At 41.4% G+C, this 24408-nt stretch overlaps 1 protein-coding gene and 1 long non-coding RNA gene across 2 annotated transcripts in view; one reads left to right on the top strand and one right to left on the bottom strand.

Annotated features, from left to right (window-relative positions):
* Positions 1 to 24408, top strand: part of MROH2B (maestro heat like repeat family member 2B) — a 61481-nt gene that overhangs the window by 30180 nt on the left and 6893 nt on the right. Inside the window, exons 21-37 of the mRNA XM_012777780.3 lie at positions 1166 to 1273; positions 1826 to 1978; positions 4226 to 4252; positions 4943 to 5062; positions 5271 to 5350; positions 7284 to 7419; positions 7513 to 7608; positions 8518 to 8607; positions 8989 to 9109; positions 11569 to 11666; positions 17115 to 17267; positions 20205 to 20362; positions 20927 to 21053; positions 21584 to 21768; positions 22977 to 23117; positions 23477 to 23591; positions 24234 to 24380. Coding sequence (XP_012633234.2) covers positions 1166 to 1273; positions 1826 to 1978; positions 4226 to 4252; positions 4943 to 5062; positions 5271 to 5350; positions 7284 to 7419; positions 7513 to 7608; positions 8518 to 8607; positions 8989 to 9109; positions 11569 to 11666; positions 17115 to 17267; positions 20205 to 20362; positions 20927 to 21053; positions 21584 to 21768; positions 22977 to 23117; positions 23477 to 23591; positions 24234 to 24380 — 2055 coding nt within the window. The remainder of the gene's footprint in view (positions 1 to 1165; positions 1274 to 1825; positions 1979 to 4225; positions 4253 to 4942; positions 5063 to 5270; positions 5351 to 7283; positions 7420 to 7512; positions 7609 to 8517; positions 8608 to 8988; positions 9110 to 11568; positions 11667 to 17114; positions 17268 to 20204; positions 20363 to 20926; positions 21054 to 21583; positions 21769 to 22976; positions 23118 to 23476; positions 23592 to 24233; positions 24381 to 24408) is intronic.
* Positions 14385 to 24238, bottom strand: LOC142873722 (uncharacterized). Its single transcript, XR_012921675.1, has 3 exons — positions 24069 to 24238; positions 20142 to 20406; positions 14385 to 17027 (listed from the first exon to the last, which is right to left on the bottom strand). It is a non-coding gene; the product is annotated as an uncharacterized LOC142873722 (long non-coding RNA).

Raw genomic sequence — 24408 nt, 5'->3', positions numbered from 1 at the left:
GCTATAGGTTAGGGGGAAAAAGTTGATTTTAGATGTAATCATATAATAAAAAGGTTCTCATTCAAGGTCTGAGGGGTTCAAAAATTTTAAAAGACAAACCGTGACATCCATTTGAGCTTCTCAAATACATGTTTTACTTAACTTTAAGTTCATGGGTGTGTGCCACGCACTCTGGATGAGTAAAGTTTTAATACATGACTTTCGTGATCTCACTGAGCCTAATTGCCTTTCAGTCTTTTAAACTGGACTCTCAATCACAAAATGTCAAGAGCTCCAATTCTGGCTCAGACTAGCTAGATTAAAGTCCTGGGTCCACAAGACTGGTCTAGTCTATGGGTTTTCATGGTGGCTCTAACAAGGTTATGCAATCAAATATAACAGTATTATTGAACAAATTACCATGAAGGTTCTGTGGTGAAATCAGCCTTAGACAAGAAAGGTGGGGAGGGGAGAGTATGGGGAGGGGCGTTATATGCTTAGAGTGTGAAACAAGAGCTACCAGCTTTCAAAAATTTAATCACTTAATATACAATAAAGTTTCAGCAGCAAAATGATCCTTTAAAAATATCAGTTAACTCAAGCTCAAAAAATCATTCATTGGCTTCCCACCAATCTTAGATCGAAAGTCCAAAATCTTCAGGATGGCCTAAAAGGTCATATTAGAACCCACTCCCACCTCCTGTCTGGCCGCAGTTTGCACTGCTTTCCTCCCTGATTGTTCACTCAGCCTTTCAGTAAACCTCAGGACCTTTGCACATATTTTTTCTCTTTCCTTTCCAGAAAGTCCAATGGCTCACTATCTCACACATTTCAGTCAATGTCAACTTGTTCATGCGGCCATCCTATTTAAATCACAAACTTTCCCCAAACATAGCCAGCTATTTCCTTTTCTTGCTTTACTTATCTCTATTGCACTTATCACCCTCTGGGATATCATATATTTACATGCTTACTAAATTTCTGTGTACCCTTATTTCACTTCCTTGTTGCTTCCCTGTCAGTCCTCCTGGTTGTACACTCCACAAAAAGGGGAAGTGTGGTGTATTCTGTTCCCTACTGCAACCTCAACACCCAAAGAATGCCTGGCACATAGTAGGTGCTCAATAAATATTTGTTGACTAAATGAATGGTTAAACTCAAAATCTCATGCCTTTTCTGATTTTAGGGAATAACATCTGTTTTGGGACATTGTGCTGAGAACCACTTGGATATTGTTTTAAAAGTTCTTAAAACATTCCAAAATCAGGAAAAGTTTTTCATGAATCGATGTAAGGTAAAAAGAATAATCTTCTCCTTCAAAGCTCTTAGTCATTGCAAGGGCAAATGAAACTGATTTCTTCAGTGAATATTCTTTCTCCGTATTATACTTACTCCTGTGCCCAGGTCCTTGTTCCAGGTCAGAACTGTCCAAGCCCAGGCTGTGTAGGATGATCAGCTATGTAACAAGTCTACTCCATTTTCTCTGTCACTAACGCTAATCTGGAAGGTCCTAATTAGCTCCACATGTGCCTAGGTCTATCCCTCTACCAACTGCTCAGCCGCACGATATGTATTCTCTGCTTCCCCTGAAGGAGAGGGATCTGGCAAGTAAACAGTTAACAAAAGCTTGTCACAGCTGCCACCTCTATGAAGGCCTGATAGGCCCATGACACAGTCCTGGCTGTTTACATTTAGTCAAGCAAGAGGGTATCAGTTTTAGATTCATTTTAATCATCCCAGTCCAGTCTCTCAATCCCAGTAGTGGTCAATGGGATTAGAAAAAAGCATGACAGAAAAGAAAACTCCTTAGGTCACATTTTTCATGTCTCCCTTTCCTGGTCTTCAGAGCATTTTTTCTGGGAAAAAGAGCCTGATCAAGACAGACATCATGATGATCTATGGAGCCGTGGCTCTCCATGCTCCCAAGCAGCAACTTCTCGCCAGGCTTGACCAAGACATCGTATCCCAAGTCCTGTTGCTTTACGGCCAGTGCTCTCAGGTAATGCTCATAGCAGGGCTGCTTCCATTTCCAGGCTGGGCTTCCCAAATCTTATGGGGGCCCACCTCCTGGGAATCTTTAGGCCAAGAGAAAGTTAGTATCTGGTATGTTGTATGTTTGGGAGATGAGAACGCATGGGAACAGAAAAATTTATTATGAAATGAAGTTAGGTGATTTGTTTCTTTCCCAAGGTCTTGAGCAGTCCATGTCCTACCACTCCTGTGATGCTTTCCCAGGTCAATTGTTTCCATAGTGATCTCACCCTTGTTTGAACTTAAAACAATTACTCCTGTACTACTTTAAGGCAACTGGCTTATTACAGTCTCCCTTATAATAGTCTCAAAAATGTTACTTAATGTTGAAATATTTTTAAACCACCTAAATGGTAAGTGCCATATACGCATTTTTAAGTGAATAAAATATGTCCTTCAGCAAGTTATTCAAGTCACTTTACCTATTTTCCCTTCCACATTCATCCCAGCCACCCTGACCCTCCCTGATGCTCTTCAAACACCCCTAGAGTATTCCACCCTTGGGGTCCCCGAACTGAGTTGGAACTGCTGTGATCATGTCTGTCACCCACAGAACTTTCTTTGTATCTCTAATAAACTGCTGTATGCATATTATCAATTCATCCATTTTGCTTACAAGTACCTAGTTGGCCACCTAAGAATCACTTAGGGATCAAGTTTAAAATATAGCTTCCCAGAGTCACTTTCCAGAGCAGCTGATTTTCCAGTAGGTCTCAGGAAAATGCTGGAAAATGTCTATGCTTAAAAAGTTCACAAATGATTTTTATTTATAGACAGGCATAGGGAGCTTTCATTGACTATGTGCACATCTGCTTCTCCCATGGCATTAGCAGCACCCTGATGCTAGGGACTGTGCCTGATGCTCCTTTATCTCCCATTCTGTGTCTCCACAAACCACATGTCTGATACATAAGTGCTCTTGACATTTATTCATACGGGTATGTGCTGAAAATAGGCTCACGGGGAACTCACCAGTATGTGCTAGTGGGAGAGTGTAGGGCAGTGATCCCCATACTTTAGTTGCATGAGCATCGCCTGGAAAGCCTGTTAAAAATAGAGATGCCCGATGAGTCACCGTGTTCAGGGATGGATCATTGACTGAACACATTCCTCCGGAGCTGATTTCAGTGCCCCCAAAATCTGATAAGCAATGCTGAGAATCAAAAACATAATAAAAGATGTTTTACATTAATTTTTAGTCAATCATTGAGGAAAATAAGAGAGGAAGGTAAATAAAGATGATTCAGACAAATATTACTATGCGTTTTGGGGTACAATTATTCTATAATACTGCATATGCACAAGATAATATGGGAAAAACACAGAGATTATGGGGGAAATAGGATCGGGCACAACTCTCAAAAAACTTCGTTAGTGACATACTTTTTATGAAAAGGATGGGAACCTAATCTTTTTTAAAAAATTAAAAATACAGAAATACTACCCAAAAGGGGACATTTTACCTGGAAACACTTGAGGTCAGTTGTGAAAGTTGTGAGTTATTACAAAATGGGGGAAGAAAAGAACATTATCTTAAAATCCATGGATACCTGCAACACCAGATTTGGACAGGAATGGCTCATAACAGAGTAAAGTGGGGCAGCTGGTAGATGCTTGGGGCAAGCTTCAGGTATTTCTACAGGGCTCAGTTCAACTGTACACCTTTAGTCTCAGACAAAAGTGCACCTAAGCAAATGCAAACTTGACACATGCTAAAAGTATTTCCTAATACAGTGTATCAATCACCTTGGAACAACTTTGCATTTTCAAGGCAAGCATTACAGCAGAACTGACTGTACAGAGGCAGTTCCAGAGTCAGCTGCTCTATGACTTCACAGTATAACTTTCCACTGCTCGTTTCCCCAAGAGCCCTTACCCTTTTTCCTTACCAAAGTCTGTGGAACCTCTTAAAAATGATTGTGAAGCCTGAAAACCCAAAGGCTTGAAGTCTCTACTCTGCCTCCTGAAGCTTATTCATCACTCACCTGGGGGAAAGAATCTGCCAAGGTGCAAGGTTTAACTTTAAAATGGAGGAGGAAGTGAGCAGCTCCCTTCCCCTTAGCAAGGACCACCCCCCAACCACCACCACCACCCGAGGCAAGGCTCCAATACTGCTTCCTTGTTGTTGATGGGTGGGAGCGGGGGTCCTTCTGTTGGGCTGAGTTGTCTCTGACTGCTGCTCACTGAGTATCTGCTTTTGTTTTTGATTTTTCAGATTCTGGGCGTGTCTGTGATGAATAAGGTATGAGATAGAAAGACAGAAATATCATGCTTCCTTGAAGTGTGCCAAGCATAAATAAATATTCTCTTGATTTGATTCCAGTGGAAAGGATCCCAGTATATAACTAATTAATCCAATTCCAAAGCCAGGACTCATGATCCTGATCTAGGGCAGAACAAGTAGCTGTGTTCTAGTTCCAGGTAGTTTAAAAGGTGAGCTATAAACTAAAGCAATGCTTTTCAGACTTTGCGTTGTGACCCACTAGTTGACCAGGAAATCAATTTAAGAGGTCACAATCAGCATATTTTTTAATGAAATAATATAAAAGAGAAAATAGAAGGGTGCATTGCATATAGCAATTGTAAGTATTATTAACCTTTATTTCAGTTGTATGTTAGATATATTTTATGCATGCATTTAAGTACTAGGTGGAATTGTAAACTGTTTCTTGCTGCAGTTTATAGTCTAAAAAGTTTGAAAGCCACGACTCTGGAGAACCTTCAACCTACCATGGGTGATGGGGGAACAGATTGATCTTTGTTTCTCCCCTTTCCCGCTACTTACTTAAATCCTAGGCTGGAGTAGAGATAGCAAAGGGAGCAAACATTCTGACTCCTGTCTGGGCATATGTTTCAACCCCAGATCATGCGTTTGTAGACCTAAGTGTGGTGCCTAAGACTGTGGCTTGTATCGTGAATTATTTTGCTTTAGGACATGGATCTGCAAATGAGTTTCACACGAAGCATCACTGAGATTGGCATTGCTGTCCAAGATGCTGAGGATCCCAACTTCCAGTTTTCCTACAAGGAGACACTGATGGGTTACATGCTGGTGAGTGTTCAGAGAAGGAATGAGGAAGACCCTATGTATCCCATTACCAAGAGTACAGGGCCATCTTTGTAAAAATGTATGGAACTCACCAGTCCCACGTAACAGATCTCTGCCTTGTTTCTGACTCAGGGCACCCAATGGTCCAATGAGGTTGCAGCTGCATCCTTGAGCTTTTCTGAAACATTTCACCTCTTTGTTTGTGTTGCAGGACTTCATTAGGGATGAACCCCTGGATTCCTTAGCTAGCCCTGTTCGGTGGAAAGCCTTAATCGCCATTAGATACCTCAGGTAGAAAATTTTTTGTTGTTCTTATTGAGAAAGTATTTCTTCCCCTTCATCCTCCTGATCAACTGACTTATCTATCAGTGCAGACACCAGTGCACCCTCCCAAAAATAAACATGCCTCATCTTACTTAACCAACCTTCTGTTGCTATATTTAATTATTGCCTATTTTTAAAAACTATAAATAATACTTTGATGAAAACCTTTGTGCAAGAAACGTTTTCTGAACTTCTAAGTATAATAATTGACAGCTTTGTTCAGTAAATATTGAGTGGCATCTATGTCATTATCAGTCATTGAGCTAGGTTCTAAAAAAAAACAGTAATGAACAAAATATGGCCTGGCCCTAAAGGAGTTTTAGCCTATTGGGAAAAATAAATACAAAAATCACCCACATATTTCTCCAAAATATGGCGAAAAGCAAGATAAGAAAAATAACAGGTTGTCATGTTACCAAAGATGAAGGAAGTTGCTAGAAAACTCAAATAAATAAATCTTGAAGATGAATTAAGAATTAACCAGGCTCTAGAGCAGTATTGTCAAGTAGAAACATAATGCAAGTTGCATGTCATTTGAAATTGTCCAGTAACCATTTCTAAAACAGTAAAAAGAAACATGTTAAATTTTAATGATATATTTCATTTAATCCAATGTATTCTGTATGTTATAATTTTAAAATGTATTCAACAGAAAAATAACGGGATAATTAATATTTTTATACTATATCTTCAAAATCCAGTGTGTTTTATACTTACATTACATCTTAATCCAGACCAGCCATAGCTCAGGTGTTCAGAGACTAGTGACATGTGGCTAGTGACTACTCACACTTGGACAGGGCAGCTGTAGAAACTGAAAATTAATTTCTAATGACAGCAAGAAAATCAGTGGTTGTCAAGGGGGAGGAAAAGATGAACTGCAAAAGGGAATAAGGAAAAACTGAGGGATGATAGAAATGTTCTATATTGGTTATGGTGGTGTTTTCAAGGGTGTGTGCATCTGTCAAAATTCTTTAAATGGATGCAGATCATTATACATAAATAAGTTGATTTTTTAAAAAAGCAGTCAGCCAGACAATATAGATGAGAAGACTCTCACTAGAGCTTTCCCAGCTGGTACTGAATTTTACTCCTTTGAGAATTATGTTCACCCTTCCCCAATAGTGTCATCATTTTTTACTTTTGCTAGTTTGCTAGCTGATAAGTGGTATCTTGTCTGAATTTACATTTATTTAAGAAATGAGGTTTTCATGTTTATCGAACATTTGTGTTTTCCCAAATCATGTCCAAGGTTTTCTATATCCTCATGATGTCTGTAGTAAATACCTGAAAGAAACAAAGAAGTAAAGGAAGAAAGATTCCAGTATCATTTATTCACTTGTACATTCATAAGAACCTATAGTACATGTGGCACTGCATAGAGCATGAGAGGACGTAAGAAGTTGATAAAACTCACTGCCCCGGACTTAGAATCTGCTTGGGGAGATATTTCTTTCTTTCTGTCTGTCTGTCTGTCTGTCTGTCTGTCTGTCTGTCTGTCTGTCTGTCTCTCTCTCTCTCTCTCTCTTTCTCTCTTTCTTTCTCTTTTCTATTTCACACACACACACACACACACACACACACACACACCCCGAAGAAAACAAGTAGGTAATGCTAGTACAGATCATGTAACAAAGTGTTAACTCACACAAAGCGAGTGATGATCCTGCATGACTCTAGTCAATTAGAGCTGAGGCATCTCGACTATGCTCACCAGTGCAGTCTGAGTTTATGTCCCTACCTTTTCTGCTCCTGTCACCACTTCCCTCAGCATCCCGACATGGCAGAAAATGTGCCACATCTGCCACGTGTTTAGACTTGATCAGCAGTTCTTGGGAATTCGCTGGGGGTGTTCTGTGGTTAATCATAATGTCCATCCTCCTCATGCTTCTCGTTTCAGCAAACTGAAGCCAAAGCTCTCACTAACTGATAACCTCAATATTCTTGAAGAGAATATTCGCAGGCTGCTGCCCCTCCCACCTCTGGGAAGTCTGAAAAATGATGGCCGGACAGACAAGGACAAGGAGCACATCAAGGTACGTGGCAGCGAGGCCTGAGTAGACGAAAAACTGGAGTGGGACTTTCCTCTCACCTCAGGCTGGGACGGACGCGTGCACCTTTGATTTCAGTTTCTCTATGAACGATCCATGGATGCCCTAGGAAAACTTCTGAGGACCATGATATGGGACAGTGTGAAGGCGGAGGACTGTCAAGAAATGTTTAATGTGAGTAGGGCCTCCGCTCCAACTGCCCATTCCCCCTAATCTGTCCTCCTGCGTGCCAGACTCTTCTTCACAGGGACACTTCCAGCCTGACCCTCTCCACCATGTAGAGCCAGTCCACTTAAAAAACTGTTTGTGAGGATGTGATAACCCTGTTAGGGAGAAAAGGGGAAGAGAGACAAAGGCAGAGAGAGAATATGAGGCTAAATGTGTACGAAGACTACTAAGTGAACAAATGCAGAGAGACAGAAACATTCTTACGCTGCTGGTGGGACTGCAAATTAGTGCAACCTTTGTGGAAAAGAATTTGGAGATACCTCAAATAGCTAGAAATAGAAATATCATTTGACCCAGCAATAGCATTATTAGGCATCTACCCAGAAGAGCATAAAACATTCTGTTATAAAGACATCTGCACCCAAATGTTTATGGCAGCACAATTCACTATTGCAAAGATGTGGAAACAACCCAACCCAAGTCAATTCATGAGTGGATTATTAAAATTTGGTATTTTACCAAATTTGGAATTTTACTCAATTCTAAGAAACGACAGTGAGCTAGCACTGCTTATATTATCCTGGATTAAGCTTAAACCCATTATCCAAAGTGAGGTAACACAAGATCAGAAGAATGGGCTCCACATGTACTCGCCATCAAATTGGTACCGACTGATTAACACTATAGTGCTCAAATGGTGGTGGTGTTCACCAGGGATTTGGGGGTTGGGGGTGGTAGACCCACATCTGAGGGATGTGGTGAGCACTGTGGAGGGGAAGGGCATACCTCTAACCTTTGCTAGGGAGAGGCAAAGATATAAAATGTAACCAAAACGTTCCTACTTTCATATTTTCTTGAAATAAAATAAAATAAAAAAGAATCCTAAGGGAAGTACATTTATTCCTTGACCAACAGCTTCTCCGGATGTGGCTTGTTTCACAAAAGGAATGGGAAAGGGAAAGAGCCTTCCAGATCACTGCAAAAGTACTGACAAATGATATTGAAGTAAGTAACCCCCTAAAATAAGTAGATTTCATTGCTTGCAAACAGGGATCTGCAAGGCCTCTGGAATTCAAAACCACTTTCCTGGTGGATCTCGGGTCTCAGAGTGGAGGGCTTTCCCGAAAACCCCCAGACAGGTACCTCCTAACTGCAGATTGCGGCAAGCACACTACAGTTGAGCCATTTGGTTGTCTTTGCATGCTTGCTTGCTTGCTTTTCCACTACCCTTAAGGAATCAGGCACATTTTAAGGGAAAGTTCCAGATTTAATTTCATTCTAAGGACCTACAGAGAGAAAATAAGGGACTGAAGATCCAGTGTTGGGAATATCCTGGGAAATAATCCAGCCACCCCACCACATTGCGGTGCTTCCTTTGTCCTGCAGGCACCAGACGACTTTAAAATAGGTTCACTCCTCGGGCTCCTGGCTCCTCACTGCTGCGACACCCTGCCCACCATCCGCCAGGCGGCTGCTAGCTCGGTTATTGGTCTGCTCTGTATGAAAGGTGAGAGAAAGGTGGGGAAGCCACAAAGAAGAGAAGATACCTATTTTCTTTTATTCTGTTCTTGTCTTTGTTCATCTACATCTCTTTCCTTCCTCTCCTCTCATGATTCTCTCTCCTCTCCTCCCCTTGCCTTCTCTTCCCTCCACTTCCCCCCCCTTTCTCTCTTTCTCGCTCTCTCTCTAGTTCAGCCATTTCTCAGTTTTAATACCTTAATTATATCAAAGAATTTGAGTCTTTCTTAGATCTGAAACAAATCATTTTTTTTCCTCAGTGGCTCTGTTTTCTTATTTTTTAAAAAAATAAAGATAATAACACTGGAGCATTATAAAGATTCATTAAAGTAGGTAAAATGTTTTGAGAGTCTCTGATTTAAGACACTGAGCAATTGGGCATATTAGCTGTATCACATAGTTTTCTTCAGGAGAAGATTGCACTGTTATTATGGTGCTAAGTGACTTTCAAAGCTCTCTAAGAGACAGAACTTTGTGAAAATTTTCTCGGCAGAGCAGGACCTCCTTCCGCTCTCCAAGTGCATGAGAATAACTGTCAATATCAGAAAATATAAGGAATTTCAAAACCTCAGCCTCATGCTGAAACCAACAATCAGGGCATCCTATCCAGGTTAATTCAGCAGATGTTTTGCCTACGACAGCCCCATATTGTGTGTGCACAGTTCTGTGACACCAGGTGCAGCCAGGAACCCTCAGTCTAGGTTTAATGCCATCTCGGGACTATGTTCCACTCTTCACTCTTTTAGCTACTCAAAATATATATTGAGTTCCTTTCCATCTGTCAGGCACTGTTCTGATACTGGTAACACAGAGATATTATAATTCTAAGATTCACATAAGTAAAGTGTGTTAAAGCCAACAGGTGGGCTTTGGTTGGGGAGTTGGGGAGTACCCAGTCAAAAAGAAAAAAATTATTCAGCAAAGTCAGAATAGGTATGAAAGTCCTTTCAACTATGGGAAGATAAGTCATTTAGGATATACACTTTTACCAAGACAAGAAAAAAAGAAAAAACAGAAAAGAGAAAAAGAAAGAACTAAAGAACCATTCCAGTAAGAGAAGAAATGTGCCCAAAAGGGACTCACAGGAAGAAAGGAATTTGAATTCTACCTGTTATTATTCTACCTATTATTATTGTTCTATTTATTCTTCCTTTTGCCTACTTTATTTTCTTAAAACATGACAAATTCAGTTCCTCATATATTCTTTGTTAACAAGAAATCCCATTCTTCATTTACATTAACTCTTTTTCCTTGATTGATCAAACAAGCATGGCAGAGGGAGAGAAAGAACATTAAACACCTACTAGGCACAAGTAACAAGTGCAATACTAAATAAAATGCCCATTAATACTCACAGATGTTGCTCAATTAGTTTTGAGATGAGGTATGAAATTTTGAGATATGAAATTAAGAAGTTCACTTAAAGCAATATAGCTGGGCTCTGAGCCCAGGTGTGTCCACAGGTATTCCACTGGGCTAGGCTGCCTTCCACAGAATGCCCAAGTGTTAGTTTCCACAATTGCTATACATTCAAATTTTTTATTTAAAAAATAATAATTTTATTCAGTTTTTTCTTTTTTAACAACAGTGGCAGGCTTTATATACATTCAAATTTAAAAAACAGAAAATCATTATTGTTTAGGTCTGCATTTATAAGTTGATCTCAATAATCACTTATGCAGTTGCTGATGGAAACTTTTTTTTTTTTTTTTGAGACAGAGTCTCACTCTGTTGTCCCGGCTAGAGTGCGTAGAGTGCCGTGGCTTCAGCCTAGCTCACAGCAACCTCAAACTCCCGGGCTCAAGCGATCCTTCTGCCTCAGCCTCCCAAGTAGCTGGGACTACAGGCATGAGCCACCATGCTAGGCTAATTTTTTCTATTTTTGGTAGAGATGGGGTCTCACTCTTGCTCAGGCTGGTCTTGAGCTCCTGAGCTCAAATGATCCACCCACCTCAGCCTCCCAGAGTGCTAGGATTACAGGCCTGAGCCACCGCAGCCAGCCTGATGGGAACTTTTTACCACAGTAGTTACTTTTCGATTTCCCCATTAAGGTAGCTCACTGAAGAATGGAACTCTGAAAGAGACAGCAGTATAGCAGAGTAGTCAGAGCCTGGGCATTGTGTCAAGAAGACCAGGGTTCAAACCCTGACTCTCCTATTTTAACTCACTGCATGAACTTTGGCAATGGCATCACATCTCTCTGCCCCAGCTTTCTCATTTCCAAAATCGAGACAACAGGAGAGTCAACCTTAGAAAATCTTTGTGAATGATAAATGAAATAATTGTATGCAGGGCATTCAGCACAGTATCATCAAGTAGGAAATACTCAGTGTGTTCACCACCTCACCAGACAGCAGCTGATTTAGTGTCACATCAAAACATAGGCAGCTTCAGCAACCTCTAGCAGGTCTTTCAAGTCTTGCTCATTTCTCTCTCTGTTGATTTTAGGCATTCACCTAGAAATGGAAAGACTGCAAGGTTTGCAGGAAGGGCTGGAGAGTGATGACGTGCAGGTCCAGATCAAGATTTCTTCTAAAATAGCTAAGGTAATAAATATAGAAGTCTCGCCAAGGAATTTAAAGATGATTCTGGATTGATTTCCTAGTGAGTTAAGCTATGTATTCCCCACTATTAAGGAAGGCAATGGTCTAGACATTCAAGCATAATGATTTTTTGTCCTGTCATTTATTTTTTTATTTCAAAATATTAACTAAGGGAGGTACAAGTGATTTTTCTTTTTGCCTGTTTCTTTCCTTTTATTTTTTAACAGTTTGTGGTAAAATTTACATATCATTAAATTCACCCATTTTAAGTGTACAGCTCAGTGACTTTTAGTAAATTCATAGAGTTATGCAATCATCACCACGATCCAGTATTAGAATATTTCCATAACCCTATAAAACCTTCCCTTGTCAAACCTGGCTCCCACCCAGCCTCATGCAACCGCCGATCTGCTCTGTCTCTGCAGATCTGCCTGTTCTACACATACTGCATAAGTTGAGTCACAGAATAGGTAGCCTTTCGTGTCTGGTTCCTTTCACTTAGTATGATGTTTTGGAGACTCATCTATGTTGTAGCATGTGTCAGCAGTTCATTTCTTTCTCTTGCTGAATATTATTCCATTGCATGGATATGCCACATTCTATAGGCAGTTGGATTGTTTCCATTTTCGGTCTATTATGAATAATGTTCTAGGAACATTCACAAAAAAAGTATATGTGTGGGTATATGTTTTCATTTTTCATGAGTAGATTCCTAGCAGTTTTGTTGTACGGATACTTTGTATAATGCTTAAGTCAGGGCTTTTGGCATGCCTGTCACCAGAATAGTGTTCATTATGCCCAACAGGTAAGTTTTTACCCCATATCCCCTCTCACATCCTCACCCATTCTTGGTTTCTTGTGTCCTTTATATCACTTTATGCCCGTGTATACCCATATATTAGCTCTCACTTAGTAGTAAGAACATATGGTCTTGGTTTTTCCATTCCTGAGATACTACACTTAGGATAATGGTCTCCAGTCCCATCTATGTTGCTGCAAATGACACTGTTTCATTCCTTTTTATGGTTAAGTAGCATTCCATGGTGTATATACCACATTTTCTTTATCTATTCATGAATTAATGTGCACTTAGGTTGATTCCACATCCCCGCAAATGTAAATTGTGAAGCAATAAACATTCGAATGCAGGTATCATTTTGATAAAATGACTTCTTTTCCTTTGGGCAGATATCCAGTAGTAGGATTGCTGGGTTGAAAGGTAAGTCTGTATTCATTTCTTTGAGGAATCTCCATACTGTTATCCATAGAGGTTGTACTAATTTGCAATCCCACCGACAGCGTACAGGCATTCCCTTCTCTCTGCATCCACACCGAAACCTACTGTTTTTTGACTTTTTAATAATGGCCATTGTGATAGGATTAAGGTAGTATCTCATTGTAGTTTTAATTTGCATTTCCCTGGTGATTAGTGATGTTGAGCATGTTTTCATATCTTTGTTGGCCATTTTTCCATCTTCTTTCAAAACACTACTTGTTCATGACCACTAGCCAGGTTAATCAGAAATAGAGGCCGGGCGCGGTGGCTCACGCCTGTAATCCTAGCACTCTGGGAGCCCAAGGCGGGAAGATGGCTCAAGGTCAGGAGTTCGAAACCAGCCTGAGCAAGAGCGAGACCCTGTCTCTACTATAAATAGAAAGAAATTAATTGGCCAACTAATATATAGAAAAAATTAGCCGGGCATGGTGGTGCATGCCTGTAGTCCCAGCTACTCGGGAAGCTGAGGCAGGAGGATTGCTTGAGCCCAGGAGTTTGAGGTTGCTGTAAGCTAGGCTGACGCCATGGCACTCACTCTAGCCTGGGCAACAAAGTGAGACTCTGTCTCAAAAAAAAAAAAAAAGAAGTAGAAAACATTCAAATAAACTCAATCAGAAATGAAAAATGAGACATTACAATTGATACCCCAGAAATAGAAAATATCATCTGTAAATTCTATGAACACTCCTACACACATGAACTAGAAAACCTAGAGAGAATCGATATATTCTTGGAAACACATAATCTCCCAAGACCCAATCAGGAAAAAATAGAAATTCTGAACAGAATGATAAGGAGTGGTAAGATTGAAGCAGTAGTAAAAAAACAAAATCTCCCAGCACAAAGTAGCCCCTGACCAGATGGATTCACAGTCAAATTCTACCAGATACAAAGAAAAACTGGCACCTATCCTATAGAAACTATTCCATAACATCAAGAAAGAGGGAATCCTCCCTAACTGATTCTATCAATCTAGTATCACCCTGATATCAAAGCCAGGAAAGGACACACACACACACACACACACACACACACAAAAGAAAACTACATACCAATATTCTTTAAGAACATAGATGCAGGCCAGGCGTGGTGGCTCACGCCTGTAATCCTAGCTCTCTGGGAGGCCGAGGCGGGCGGATTGCTCAAGGTCAGGAGTTCCAAACCAGCCCGAGCAAGAGCGAGATCCCGCCTCTACTATAAATAGAAAGAAATTAATTGGCCAACTAATATATATAGAAAAAATTAGCTGGGCATGGTGGCGAATGCCTGTAGTCCCAGCTACTTGGGAGGCTGAGGCAGGAGGATTGCTTGAGCCAGGAGTTTGAGGTTGCTGTGAGCTAGGCTGACGCCATGGCACTCACTCTAGCCTGGGCAACAAAGCGAGACTCTATCTCAAAAAAAAAAAAAAAAAAAAAAAAGAATATAGATGCAAAAATTGTCAACAGAATATTAGCAAACTGAATTCAACAGCACATCAAAAATAATTAGCAAGAAAAACAATCTCATTAAAAATTGGTACTAATTGATCAACATTTATGTGCACATAACATTCATAGGGCATCGGGCAGGTGGGAAGGCGGAGGAGAGGATGGCTAAATTCACACCTAATGGGTACAGTGTGCAATGTCTGGGGGTTGGGCATGCTTGTAGCTCTGACTTGGGTGGTGCAAAGACAATATATGTAACCAAAGCATTTGTATTCTGAAATTTGTATTTGTATTCTAAAATCCATAATATTCTGAAATTTAAAAAAAAAAAGAAATGTATACAAAAAATGTGGGCAAAAGACATGAACAGAAGCTTTCCAAAAGAAGGTGGACAAATGGCCAATAAACATATAAGAAAATGAACAATGTCACTAATCATCAGGGAAATATAAATTAAAACCACAATGAAATATCACCTTACCCCAGTTAGAATGATTTTTATCAAAAAGTCCAAAGACAATGGATGCAGGGATAAAAGAATGCTTATACACTGTTGGTGGGACTGCAAATTAGTACAAGCACTATGGAAAATAGTATAGAGAGTCCTCAAAGAACTAAAAATAGACCTACCATTTGATCTAGCAATCCCACTACCCCACTGGGTATTTACCAAAAGAAAAAGAAGTCATTTTATCAAAAAGATCCCCGCACTCAAATGTTTATTGTAACACAATTCACAATTGCAAAGATATGGAATCAACCCAATTGCCCATCGATACATGAGTAGCTTAACAAAATGCAGAATATGTATACTATAGAATACTATGCAGCCATGAAGGATGGATTAAGGCCTTTTGCAACAATTTGGATGAAAATGGAGACCATTATCTTGAGTGAAGTATCTAAAGAATGGAAAAATAAACACCACATGTACTTGCTATTAAATTGCAACAAACTGATGAACACACATGTACACAGAGGGAAATAAAACTCAGTGGAAATCAAGCAGGGGGGAGGCGGGAGGAGGGGATGAGTAAAAACCTACCTAAAGGGTACAGTGAACAATATCTGGGTGATGGGCATGCTTATAACCCTGACTCAAGCATAACAAAATTGATACATGTAACCAAAAACATTTATCCCCCCAGAGTATTTTGAAAAAAGTAAAGCCAGTGGAGGGTTCTGAGTGGAAGAGTCAGGGCTCCTATGTACAATTTTGCCTGTTGTGTAATGCAAAAGGGCACCGTCATGTAAAGTAGCATCATTCATAATGTAGACATCACAGATTTACATTTGTGTCATGGAAATTTTCTAGATTCCAATAAAGGATCCAGCAAAATCAGTACATTATGACACTATATTTACAGACAGAAGTGTAACATCTTGAGGCCAGAGCACATTTTCCTAATGTGCAAAGGTGCCTTATGAGATAGCAGTGGTTCTGAGAGGAGAAATATGATTAGACTCACATATCTGAAGGATCACACTCTGGTTACTGTGTGGAGAATAGAATGTAGGCTGCAAAGAGCAAAATCAGAGAAGTCAGCTTGGAGTAAACTGCAAGAATCCAGGTGTCAGATGAGGCAGCTTGGGCCAAGGTGGCAATAGCAGAGACATGATCAGCATATGGCAGAGAAACCACTCAGGGAACAGGGAGGAAGAATATGTCAAATACCCGAAAAGCGACTGGCACCTGCTCAAAAATATGTTCAAAACATGAGTTCCCTTCTTTCCTTTCTTCCTAAATCAAAATCCATCCCAATGTGAGAGCAAAACAGATAACCTCTGAGCTTAGACACCAGGCGAGCATTTGGTGCTACACCTAATAGGAGCAGTAGTCCGGTTCTTTGACTGTGGAGCCATAACTCAGAAAATCACTAGAATGTGCAGCTATTCGTGGAAGGAGCTCATTTCTTCTCAACAAAGCATCGGCAGCCCATTGAATGGAGGGGGAAGTCAGTTGTGAATAGGAATGTTTTCATGTCTACAAATTCATAATCATTACCATCTTGTTTAGTTAAAGCCCCAGGTAATGCTTCTGGAGCTCATTCAAACTGCCAGCTTTTCACTTGCCTGCCCCCTTTTCATTAACACACATACACAGGCAAACACACACAAATTCACACAGTGCTATCAACCAAACGTTCTGTATGGTTCTTGTACCTGGAGACCAAAACTGCAACATTTTGTTTAATTTTCTTAACCTTTTATTGGCTTCTCAATATTGAAACACGGTAGAGTGAGGAGCAGGGCTCCTGGTAATCCCTACTCCATATGGAGACTGTCAGCCACCTGAGTATTCAGCATGGCTCTTAGTACATATCGGTAGATTTTCCTGAATTCTCAAGGCTTAGCTATTCTTCGGCAGATTTGAGACATATTTCTATGATATATAAAATGTATGTGAAAGTGCATTACAGTATATAAGTTGCTATGTAAACATTGTGCATTATTTTCCCCTCATGCAATATGCTGTAACTTTGGGTTCGGAGAGGAGATTGCAAGCTTTGGATTCAAAAATATATGAAATGATAAAAAGACAACTTCAGGGAAAGTTTGCTTGCAGATAAAAAGGTCATATCTGTGTTCTTTTTTTAGCATCTTCTCTAGTTTCTACGGCCTCAGTCGCGTGCTGTTGGAAAGCCCAGCGGTTTTAATATCCTAAAACAAACAATAGCAGCATGTTCTAAGTATGCAGACAGAAAGCGAGGTGGTTGATAGCATGGATGTTTCTGGGTGCATTTTCAGATTATCAGTAAATTCATCCCGAGTGAAGAAATTCAGATGTTCCTGGAGGAAACACTGGATGGCCTGGAGAGCCTCAACCCCGCGTGCGCCACGGCCTGTGGCATTTGGATGATTGCTGCCCTGAAGGAGCAGGGAGTGGCTCTGGAAGATCAGGTGAACTGGTGGCTGGCTTTGTTTTTTGTTTGTTTGTTTTTTATTTTATTATTTTTTTTTAATTTCAGCATATTATGGGGGTACAGATTATAAGGTTTCAATAAATGCCCATTTTCCCCCCTCCCCCCAAAAGTCTGAGTCTCCATCATGACCATCCCCTAGATGGTGCACATCTCACTCATTATATGGTGGCTGGCTTTGTAGCTGAGCAGAATTCTAACACTTCTGAAGTGCCAAGTGGGTCACCACTCCCCGGTTTGTCCTCTGATGGGCAACAGACAGGAGCATGCGCAGCCCCAAGAGGCCTCAGCAGAGACCCAAGCTAGCTGCGTGCTGACAACAAGGCTCATGTTGGGCGCCGGTCTCAATTGCCTCTCTCATCTTTGATCATAAAAATTTTCCACCTGGTCCCACTCTGGCTGGAGGAAGCAGCTCTGAACCAAGGCCATTTGGTTGATGGAAAACTGGTTGTTAGATGAGAGTGATCATGGGGACACCTTTGAGATGGCCGTGAAGGGCACGAGAGTTTCTAATCCCACTGCTATTCTATTCTTTTTTTTTTTCTTTTTTGAAACAGAGTCTCACTCTGGTGCCCGGGCTAGCATGCTGGGGCGTCAGCCTAGCTCACAGCAACCACTGCTAGTCTTAAATTCTTAAGGCTTTCCTTCCACACGCCTCAGAGTTTACTGTCTGGTAAGCAAGGCTCCCATTGCATTGGGAGAGGATCTCAGCCCTTCCTCCCACCTGGAGAGTTAGCAGAATAATTGGGATTTCAAGTCAGGAAGCTTGGCTAAGAGCTCCAAATGGAGATGTCTCTATTCTCTCTCCTGAAATTAGAAACAGATAGAAGCTATTCAACGATTAATAAGAAGGAAAAAAATCTTTAATTAAATGAAGGCATCTCAAAGGGAATAAGAGAAAGAAGCCCACTCAACCACCCTCAATTTAAAAATTCTCCAAAGCATGGTTTTTGTGTAAGGGGGTTAGAAATGGCCTCTGTGCTACTTACTTTTCAAAAAAATCTTTCAGAAAAACATTTACTGAACACATACTAGGTAGCAGGTACTGGGCTAGGCATGGAACAATCAAGGTTGAGAGCTTGTTTGGAGGTTCTAGCAGGGGAGGGCAGCTACTCATACACACTTGACTGAAGAACGGTCCTCCTCTACTGGGGAAGGACGTCCTCTCCCGGGAGCCGAATCAACCCTGGCAGTCAATGGGGTGACAGATGTCGCAGCCAGATTGCCCTCACATCCAAGAATCAAGCTTGGCCGGGCACGGTGGCTCACACCTGTAATCCTAGCTCTCTGGGAGGCCGAGGCGGGTGGATTGCTCAAGGTCAGGAGTTTGAAACCAGGCTGAGCAAGAGCGAGACCCTGTCTCTACTATAAATAGAAAGAAATTAATTGGCCAACTAATATATATAGAAAAAATTAGCCAGGCATGGTGGTGCATGCCTGTAGTCCCAGCTACTCGGGAGGCTGAGGCAGCAGGATTGCTTGAGCCCAGGAGTTTGAGGTTGCTTCGAGCTAGGCTGACGCCACGGCACTCACTCTAGCCTGGGCAACAAAGTGAAACTCTGTCTCAAAAAAAAAAAAAGAATCAAGCTTGACAAATGTGAAATGCACATGTACTTGTGTATTCAAGGAGGAGCTGTTCACACATCCTCTCCAAGCATCACTGGATCGGGGGATTTTGTAGTACTCATATTTGGGGGATATTTATGATCAAGGAATTATAATTCAGAGGAAATGTTATGTTTAAAATAAATGTCCAGTTTAAATGTCTATCTAAAATAACAGAGAGAAATATCTACTAGAAGCAATATTACTATATTCCCTTGTCCATGTCAAAAATCCAAATGTATAATTTGGATTTTATATTATGCCCCACTGTCCAGAGATTAACATCCAAATTCAGAACAGTGGCCTTCCATGCCCTCTGGGATCTAGCTTCATCTTCTCTATCAATCTGTCTTCCTCTCACTACACTTACTCTCTCTGCGCTGCAAACTGGACCATTCTGCCCTTCCGCAAATCTTCTTGGACTTTTCTTCTTGGAAAATCTTCATGCCCGTGTCCTCATGATTTTTTTTAAATAGACTTCATTTTTAGAGCACTTTTAGGTTCACAGCAAAATTGAGCAGAGTTCCCATCTACACACTGCCCAAGCACAGCTTTCCCCACCGTCAACGTCCCATATAGCAGAGTGGCACATTTGTTACGATTGGTGAACCTACCCTGACACGTCATTATCACCCAAAGTCCATAGTGTATGTGGTCTTTAGGGTTTGGAGTTCACTTTTGATGTTGTACAATTCTAAGGGTTTGACAGATATATAATGACATGTATCCTCCATTATAATACCACACGGAATAGTTTCACTACCCTAAAAATCCTCTGTGCTCTGTCTCTCATGTCTTTTTATTTTACATCTTTGGATGCCCTTGCCTCCCGTCTCCACCTTGCCTTTTGAAATTGCTCCATAACCTTCAAGACTCAGACCAGATGCCCCTCCAAAATGACTCAGTTCCTTCTGGATCCCCCTGTCAGGTCTTTGCACCTCTTATATATCATTTGCCATAGACTGCCTTGAGCACAGTTCTTTGGGTGTATGATTAATATCCTGTATTCGATCACTTATTCCCTTTAGTACATCTTTCTCATCTTTGGTATATTCCCCACAGTGCCTAGCATGGCACCTGGCATAATGCACACTTTCACTAAAGGTTTGCTAAATTGATTTGGGAATAAATACCCAATTCGCCAATAATCCTCCTGACTGAGAAATTGGCCATGTGTAGAATCAATTATTGTTTTTAACATTATTTGTAATTCATTAACCGCCCACCCAGAGCATGCAGATGTACTCACCCCAAGCCATTCGTGTAGAGAGAAAATGGCGACTTGCTGTTTGACTTGACTTTTTCTTTTTAGCTATTGGAGATCTTGAGCACAATTTACCGCCACATGCCGGTCCTCAGACAAAAGGAAGAAAGTTTCCAGTTTGTCCTAGAAGCCATCTCCCAGATAGCCAGCTTTCACATGGAGGCAGTTGTTGTCAACCTTTTACAGAAGCCTCTGCCCTTTGACAGGTAGATTCTAATTGAACTGATCCCTTCTCCCAGGAAAGGCCACTCTGAAAAGCATTGGGGAAGGATGTATTGTTTAAGAAAAAGCTAGCAAACAAAGGTTGAAAGCATCTCACTTGAATACCAATTTAAAAATTGCTATTTGAATCACAAGTAATGTTTCTCCAAGAGTTTTTCATAAATATATATACTTATAGGTTCAATATATATTGATATAAATATATTTGTATATGTGATATGTATATTCAATGTGGGAATATCCTCATTAATGATAATGAGGTTTTTTTGGAAAAAAAAATACACCACAGGAATAAATGAATATTAAAAAGTGAGTATTTCTCCTCTTTCTGGTGGCCCAGAGCACACCTACACGAGAGGTTTCTGTCTTGATGGGCATTAGTGAACCTCAGTAACCCAAGGCCAGAACGCTGCCCCGGCATGGCAGCAAGCCTATCTGCCCTTGAAATTGCGATTAGTCATAATGTGATTTTAGAGTGAGTCAGATGGAAAAGCTCACAGCCCAAAGAGTTATACCTTATCTATCAATTTCCTGCCTTGCCACCCTAGGGACACAAAGACATTGTGGAAGGCCCTGGCTGAAAACCCTGCCTCCAGTGGGAAACTCATGCGAGCCTTGGTAAACAAGCTGGGGACCGGGTTGGAGGATGACGTCGCCGGGATCGATGCCATTTCAGTGAGTCTGCCGACCCTTCTCTAGCCTGGAGCTGTGCCTCCTGCTTGATCTAGCCCCACCTAGAACTCAGTGCTGTAGCGTTAAGCACACTTCTCTCATACCTTAACTTTAGTTTATATTGGACAGATATGTGGTAATTTTGTCTGTGGCTAATCATTTTTTGAGGCAAATCTCTTGTCAACCACAAAGAAAACCTTTGCATCTGTATTTCCAGATTAGTCTCCATGATATCCAAAGCATCCTTTTTTGGTTGAAAAACCCTAATGCTGAAAAACATTTTTTTTTTTTATATGACTGTTGCCCCCTGGCAGTCATAGTGGCAACATGGCAGTCCCAAGAGAAAAAACACAGTCTGAGTTGAGAAGTTTCCAGACACACAAAGCCTCCCTTTTTAATGTGTTTTTGCCATGAACGTGGCCAGCATGGAAAGCAATCACTGGGGGAGAGAACAAACTTGCAGATCAGCCCAGGGAGAAGATAGCCTTGGAGGAAAGGAGACTGCCTGGCCCACAGAGCCTTTCTCCCCTCAGGTGGCCTGTGCTATACAAGAAGTGGTCTCATGGGGCACCCTTGTCACTCGCTTGTACCCAGAGCTGTTCACGCTCCTCCTGAAGCTGGTCAGCTGCACACTGGGCCAGAAGATGCCCACTTCCGTGAGCCACAGGCGGCGTGTGATGCAGCAGGGAGAACGGCAGCAGATCCCGGACCCCTGCAGGTAAATGGCCACGCAGGGAGAGCCTCCCAGAGCTGTCGGGGGATGGGGGTGGGGGATGGGGGGTGGAGGTGGGGCTTTGGAAGTCAGAGTCTGTGCCTCCCAGCATGGCAACAAATGCCCGTGAAGAAACGAGGCTCTAATATCCTTAAGCCATGACACTGTAGTTCTTTTTCCTGAGCCAGTACCTAGTGCAGCTGCGCGGAACTGTCACATAAAAAACAAAGAGCTGTGCTTTCTTCCCTAGAGGGAATATTCTATTTTCTTTGGTTTCTTTCACTGAGACCTTTCTAGAAAAGCTAGAATTCTGTGACCTTCAAGGCAACCAGGGAAAGAAGAAAAATAAAAATAAATACCATATTTTATAAAATCTTAGGGAATGTATGATGGGTTTGATTTTTATTTCAAATCATCAGGCATGGAGAAATATCTTTTAGAAGTTCCTACTGTATATTTAAAATACAAAAAAAAAATCTAAGTCTTCACCAATTGCAAGAATCAACATTATTTTATGTTCTATTGAGAAAGAAGGAAAGGACTCCCAATTAAGCCATGAATCAATACTTTCTTATACTTCTAAATTTTTATTTTGTACTTATCAAACAAAAGATCTCTTTTAGGATTATGAGGTATAGATTTTCATCCTATATCACATCATTCTGTTTTTCTGCCCTTTTGTATAACTTTTCATTCCAGTGTGAAATCATGTGCAATCTTTTTAAAGACATTTTAAGCAGCATTTAGACTCAACATATATAGTTCCAATAATACATGTAACATTACTAAAATGATAACAGTATAAAGAGCTGTACCTAAATCCATGTATGCATGTGTAGATACACAGACAATAGCAACTACATTACAACACTTGTCTGGCCAACAACAATTTTAACACACACGCCCTGCAAGGTGCATCTTGATTTCAGAGATGCTGTTTTAGAATTTTCACTTTCCATTCTTAAGGCTTTCTTTTTTGCCCTCATGGACTGTTGACAAGATTTCGTGGCATTGCTTACTGGTCCAAGTCATCTGAATGTCCCCTTGGGTCCCAAGGCTAAAGTGTAAGAATAGAGCTGCCTCTTTTTTCCTTGGTAACAACCATTAATCCAGGAATGGGGGAGCGTTGTGGGGAGCAGGAAATGTGAACTTGGAAATTCACAATTTTCTGTATGGCGCTGACATCCTTTTGTGATGCCAACTGTCTTCTCTAGGCTCTCAACTGCAACTCTAAAATGTTTGCAAGCCCAAGCCATGAGAGAAGGCCTTGCAAAAGAATCTGATGAGGGGGACAACTTATGGACCCTACTCAGCAGCCCTGGGACCCATCACATAGGAGTGTGTGCACTGGCCAGGTAATGTGCAGAACCAGATGCAAAGGAAAAAACCAAAAACAAAGAATAGACATGCAATGCAGGCAACTTCTCTGAGAGTAATCGACTCACCTAGGACTTATGATCCATGGGGAACAAACGGGGAAGAAAAAGCAAAGGGGATGGGAACACCTGGTAAGATCAGCCCCACCCTCACTGCTCCCCTCAGGAAAAAAGAAAGAGTGACTCAAGTGCACAGCTTTAGACAAACCACATTTAAATTGGACACTTGGAGAGGCTATTTTAAAGTTGAAAATTATTTACCTGATGAACAAATGCACTAAGATTTCCTCCACTGTTTAGGGGGAAAAGAACTCTCTGCTAAAATTTGCATTTTCTAGGAGCATGGCAGTGTGGCAACATGGAGTCATACTGGACATCATGGAACAACTACTCTCATCTCTCACCTCCTCCTCAGAATACTACCGGATAACCGGCACAGCTTTCTTCTCCGAGGTAAGGGAGAGCAGCTGTCAGGGCATGCTCACTGGGTCCCCTGGGGGTATTTCTCTCAGGATGTGGAGCTCAGAGAGAGATGAAACCATGGAAGAGGAACCTTTAAGGGTAGCTTTAGTAATGGAGGAACCAGCTTCTGCCAGAGATATGGTGCCCAAGCAGGGAGTGAAAAAGAGAGGAGAAAGCACCCTCAGAAAACCACCTCCTGCTCTCTGGTGTGTGTGCTGAAATCAACCTCCCAGGGCAGAGAAGGGAGGAGAACAAATCTGAGAGGGGTAAAATAAAAAGTAACCAACAAGCATATTAGTGCTGACCCTTGGAACTCTAGCATAGAGACCCTCCCGGCCAATCCAGAGAAGGAACATCATCAGGAATTCATATTCTCCCTGCCCTAAATTTCCACTTTGACTAGACACATCTCTTATCTAGGTATCTGGGTTCTCATCACCACATAGCCTTGACCTATGGGCCACTCACCTCTAGGGTTTAGCTTCTCCAAGACTTGCTGGTTCCCCTGAGGGCTTTCTCCTCTGCTCCACAAGCATGAAGGCCCTCTCTTTAATTGTGGTTGTGATGCCTTGTTGCACTCTCCTGAAGGGAGGCCACTGCCTTCACTAAAGGGGAGGAGTGTGTTGATTTCAGCTCATGAAGGAGCCAATCCTTTGGAAGCACGGGAATCTGCGGGATGTGCTGAGCTTGATGGATCAGAGCGCCTGGGACTCCAACGCCATTCTGAGGCAAATGGCCATCCGAGGACTCGGCAACACAGCTTCCGGGGCCCCTCACAAGGTAAAAGGCTTTCTAGGGGGAAAGAGTT

Source organism: Microcebus murinus, chromosome 11 (genome assembly GCF_040939455.1).
Source record: "Microcebus murinus isolate Inina chromosome 11, M.murinus_Inina_mat1.0, whole genome shotgun sequence".
Classification (NCBI taxonomy): domain Eukaryota; kingdom Metazoa; phylum Chordata; class Mammalia; order Primates; family Cheirogaleidae; genus Microcebus; species Microcebus murinus.
Note: the sequence above shows the minus strand (reverse complement) of the source record. Positions and strands in the feature narration are given on the sequence as shown.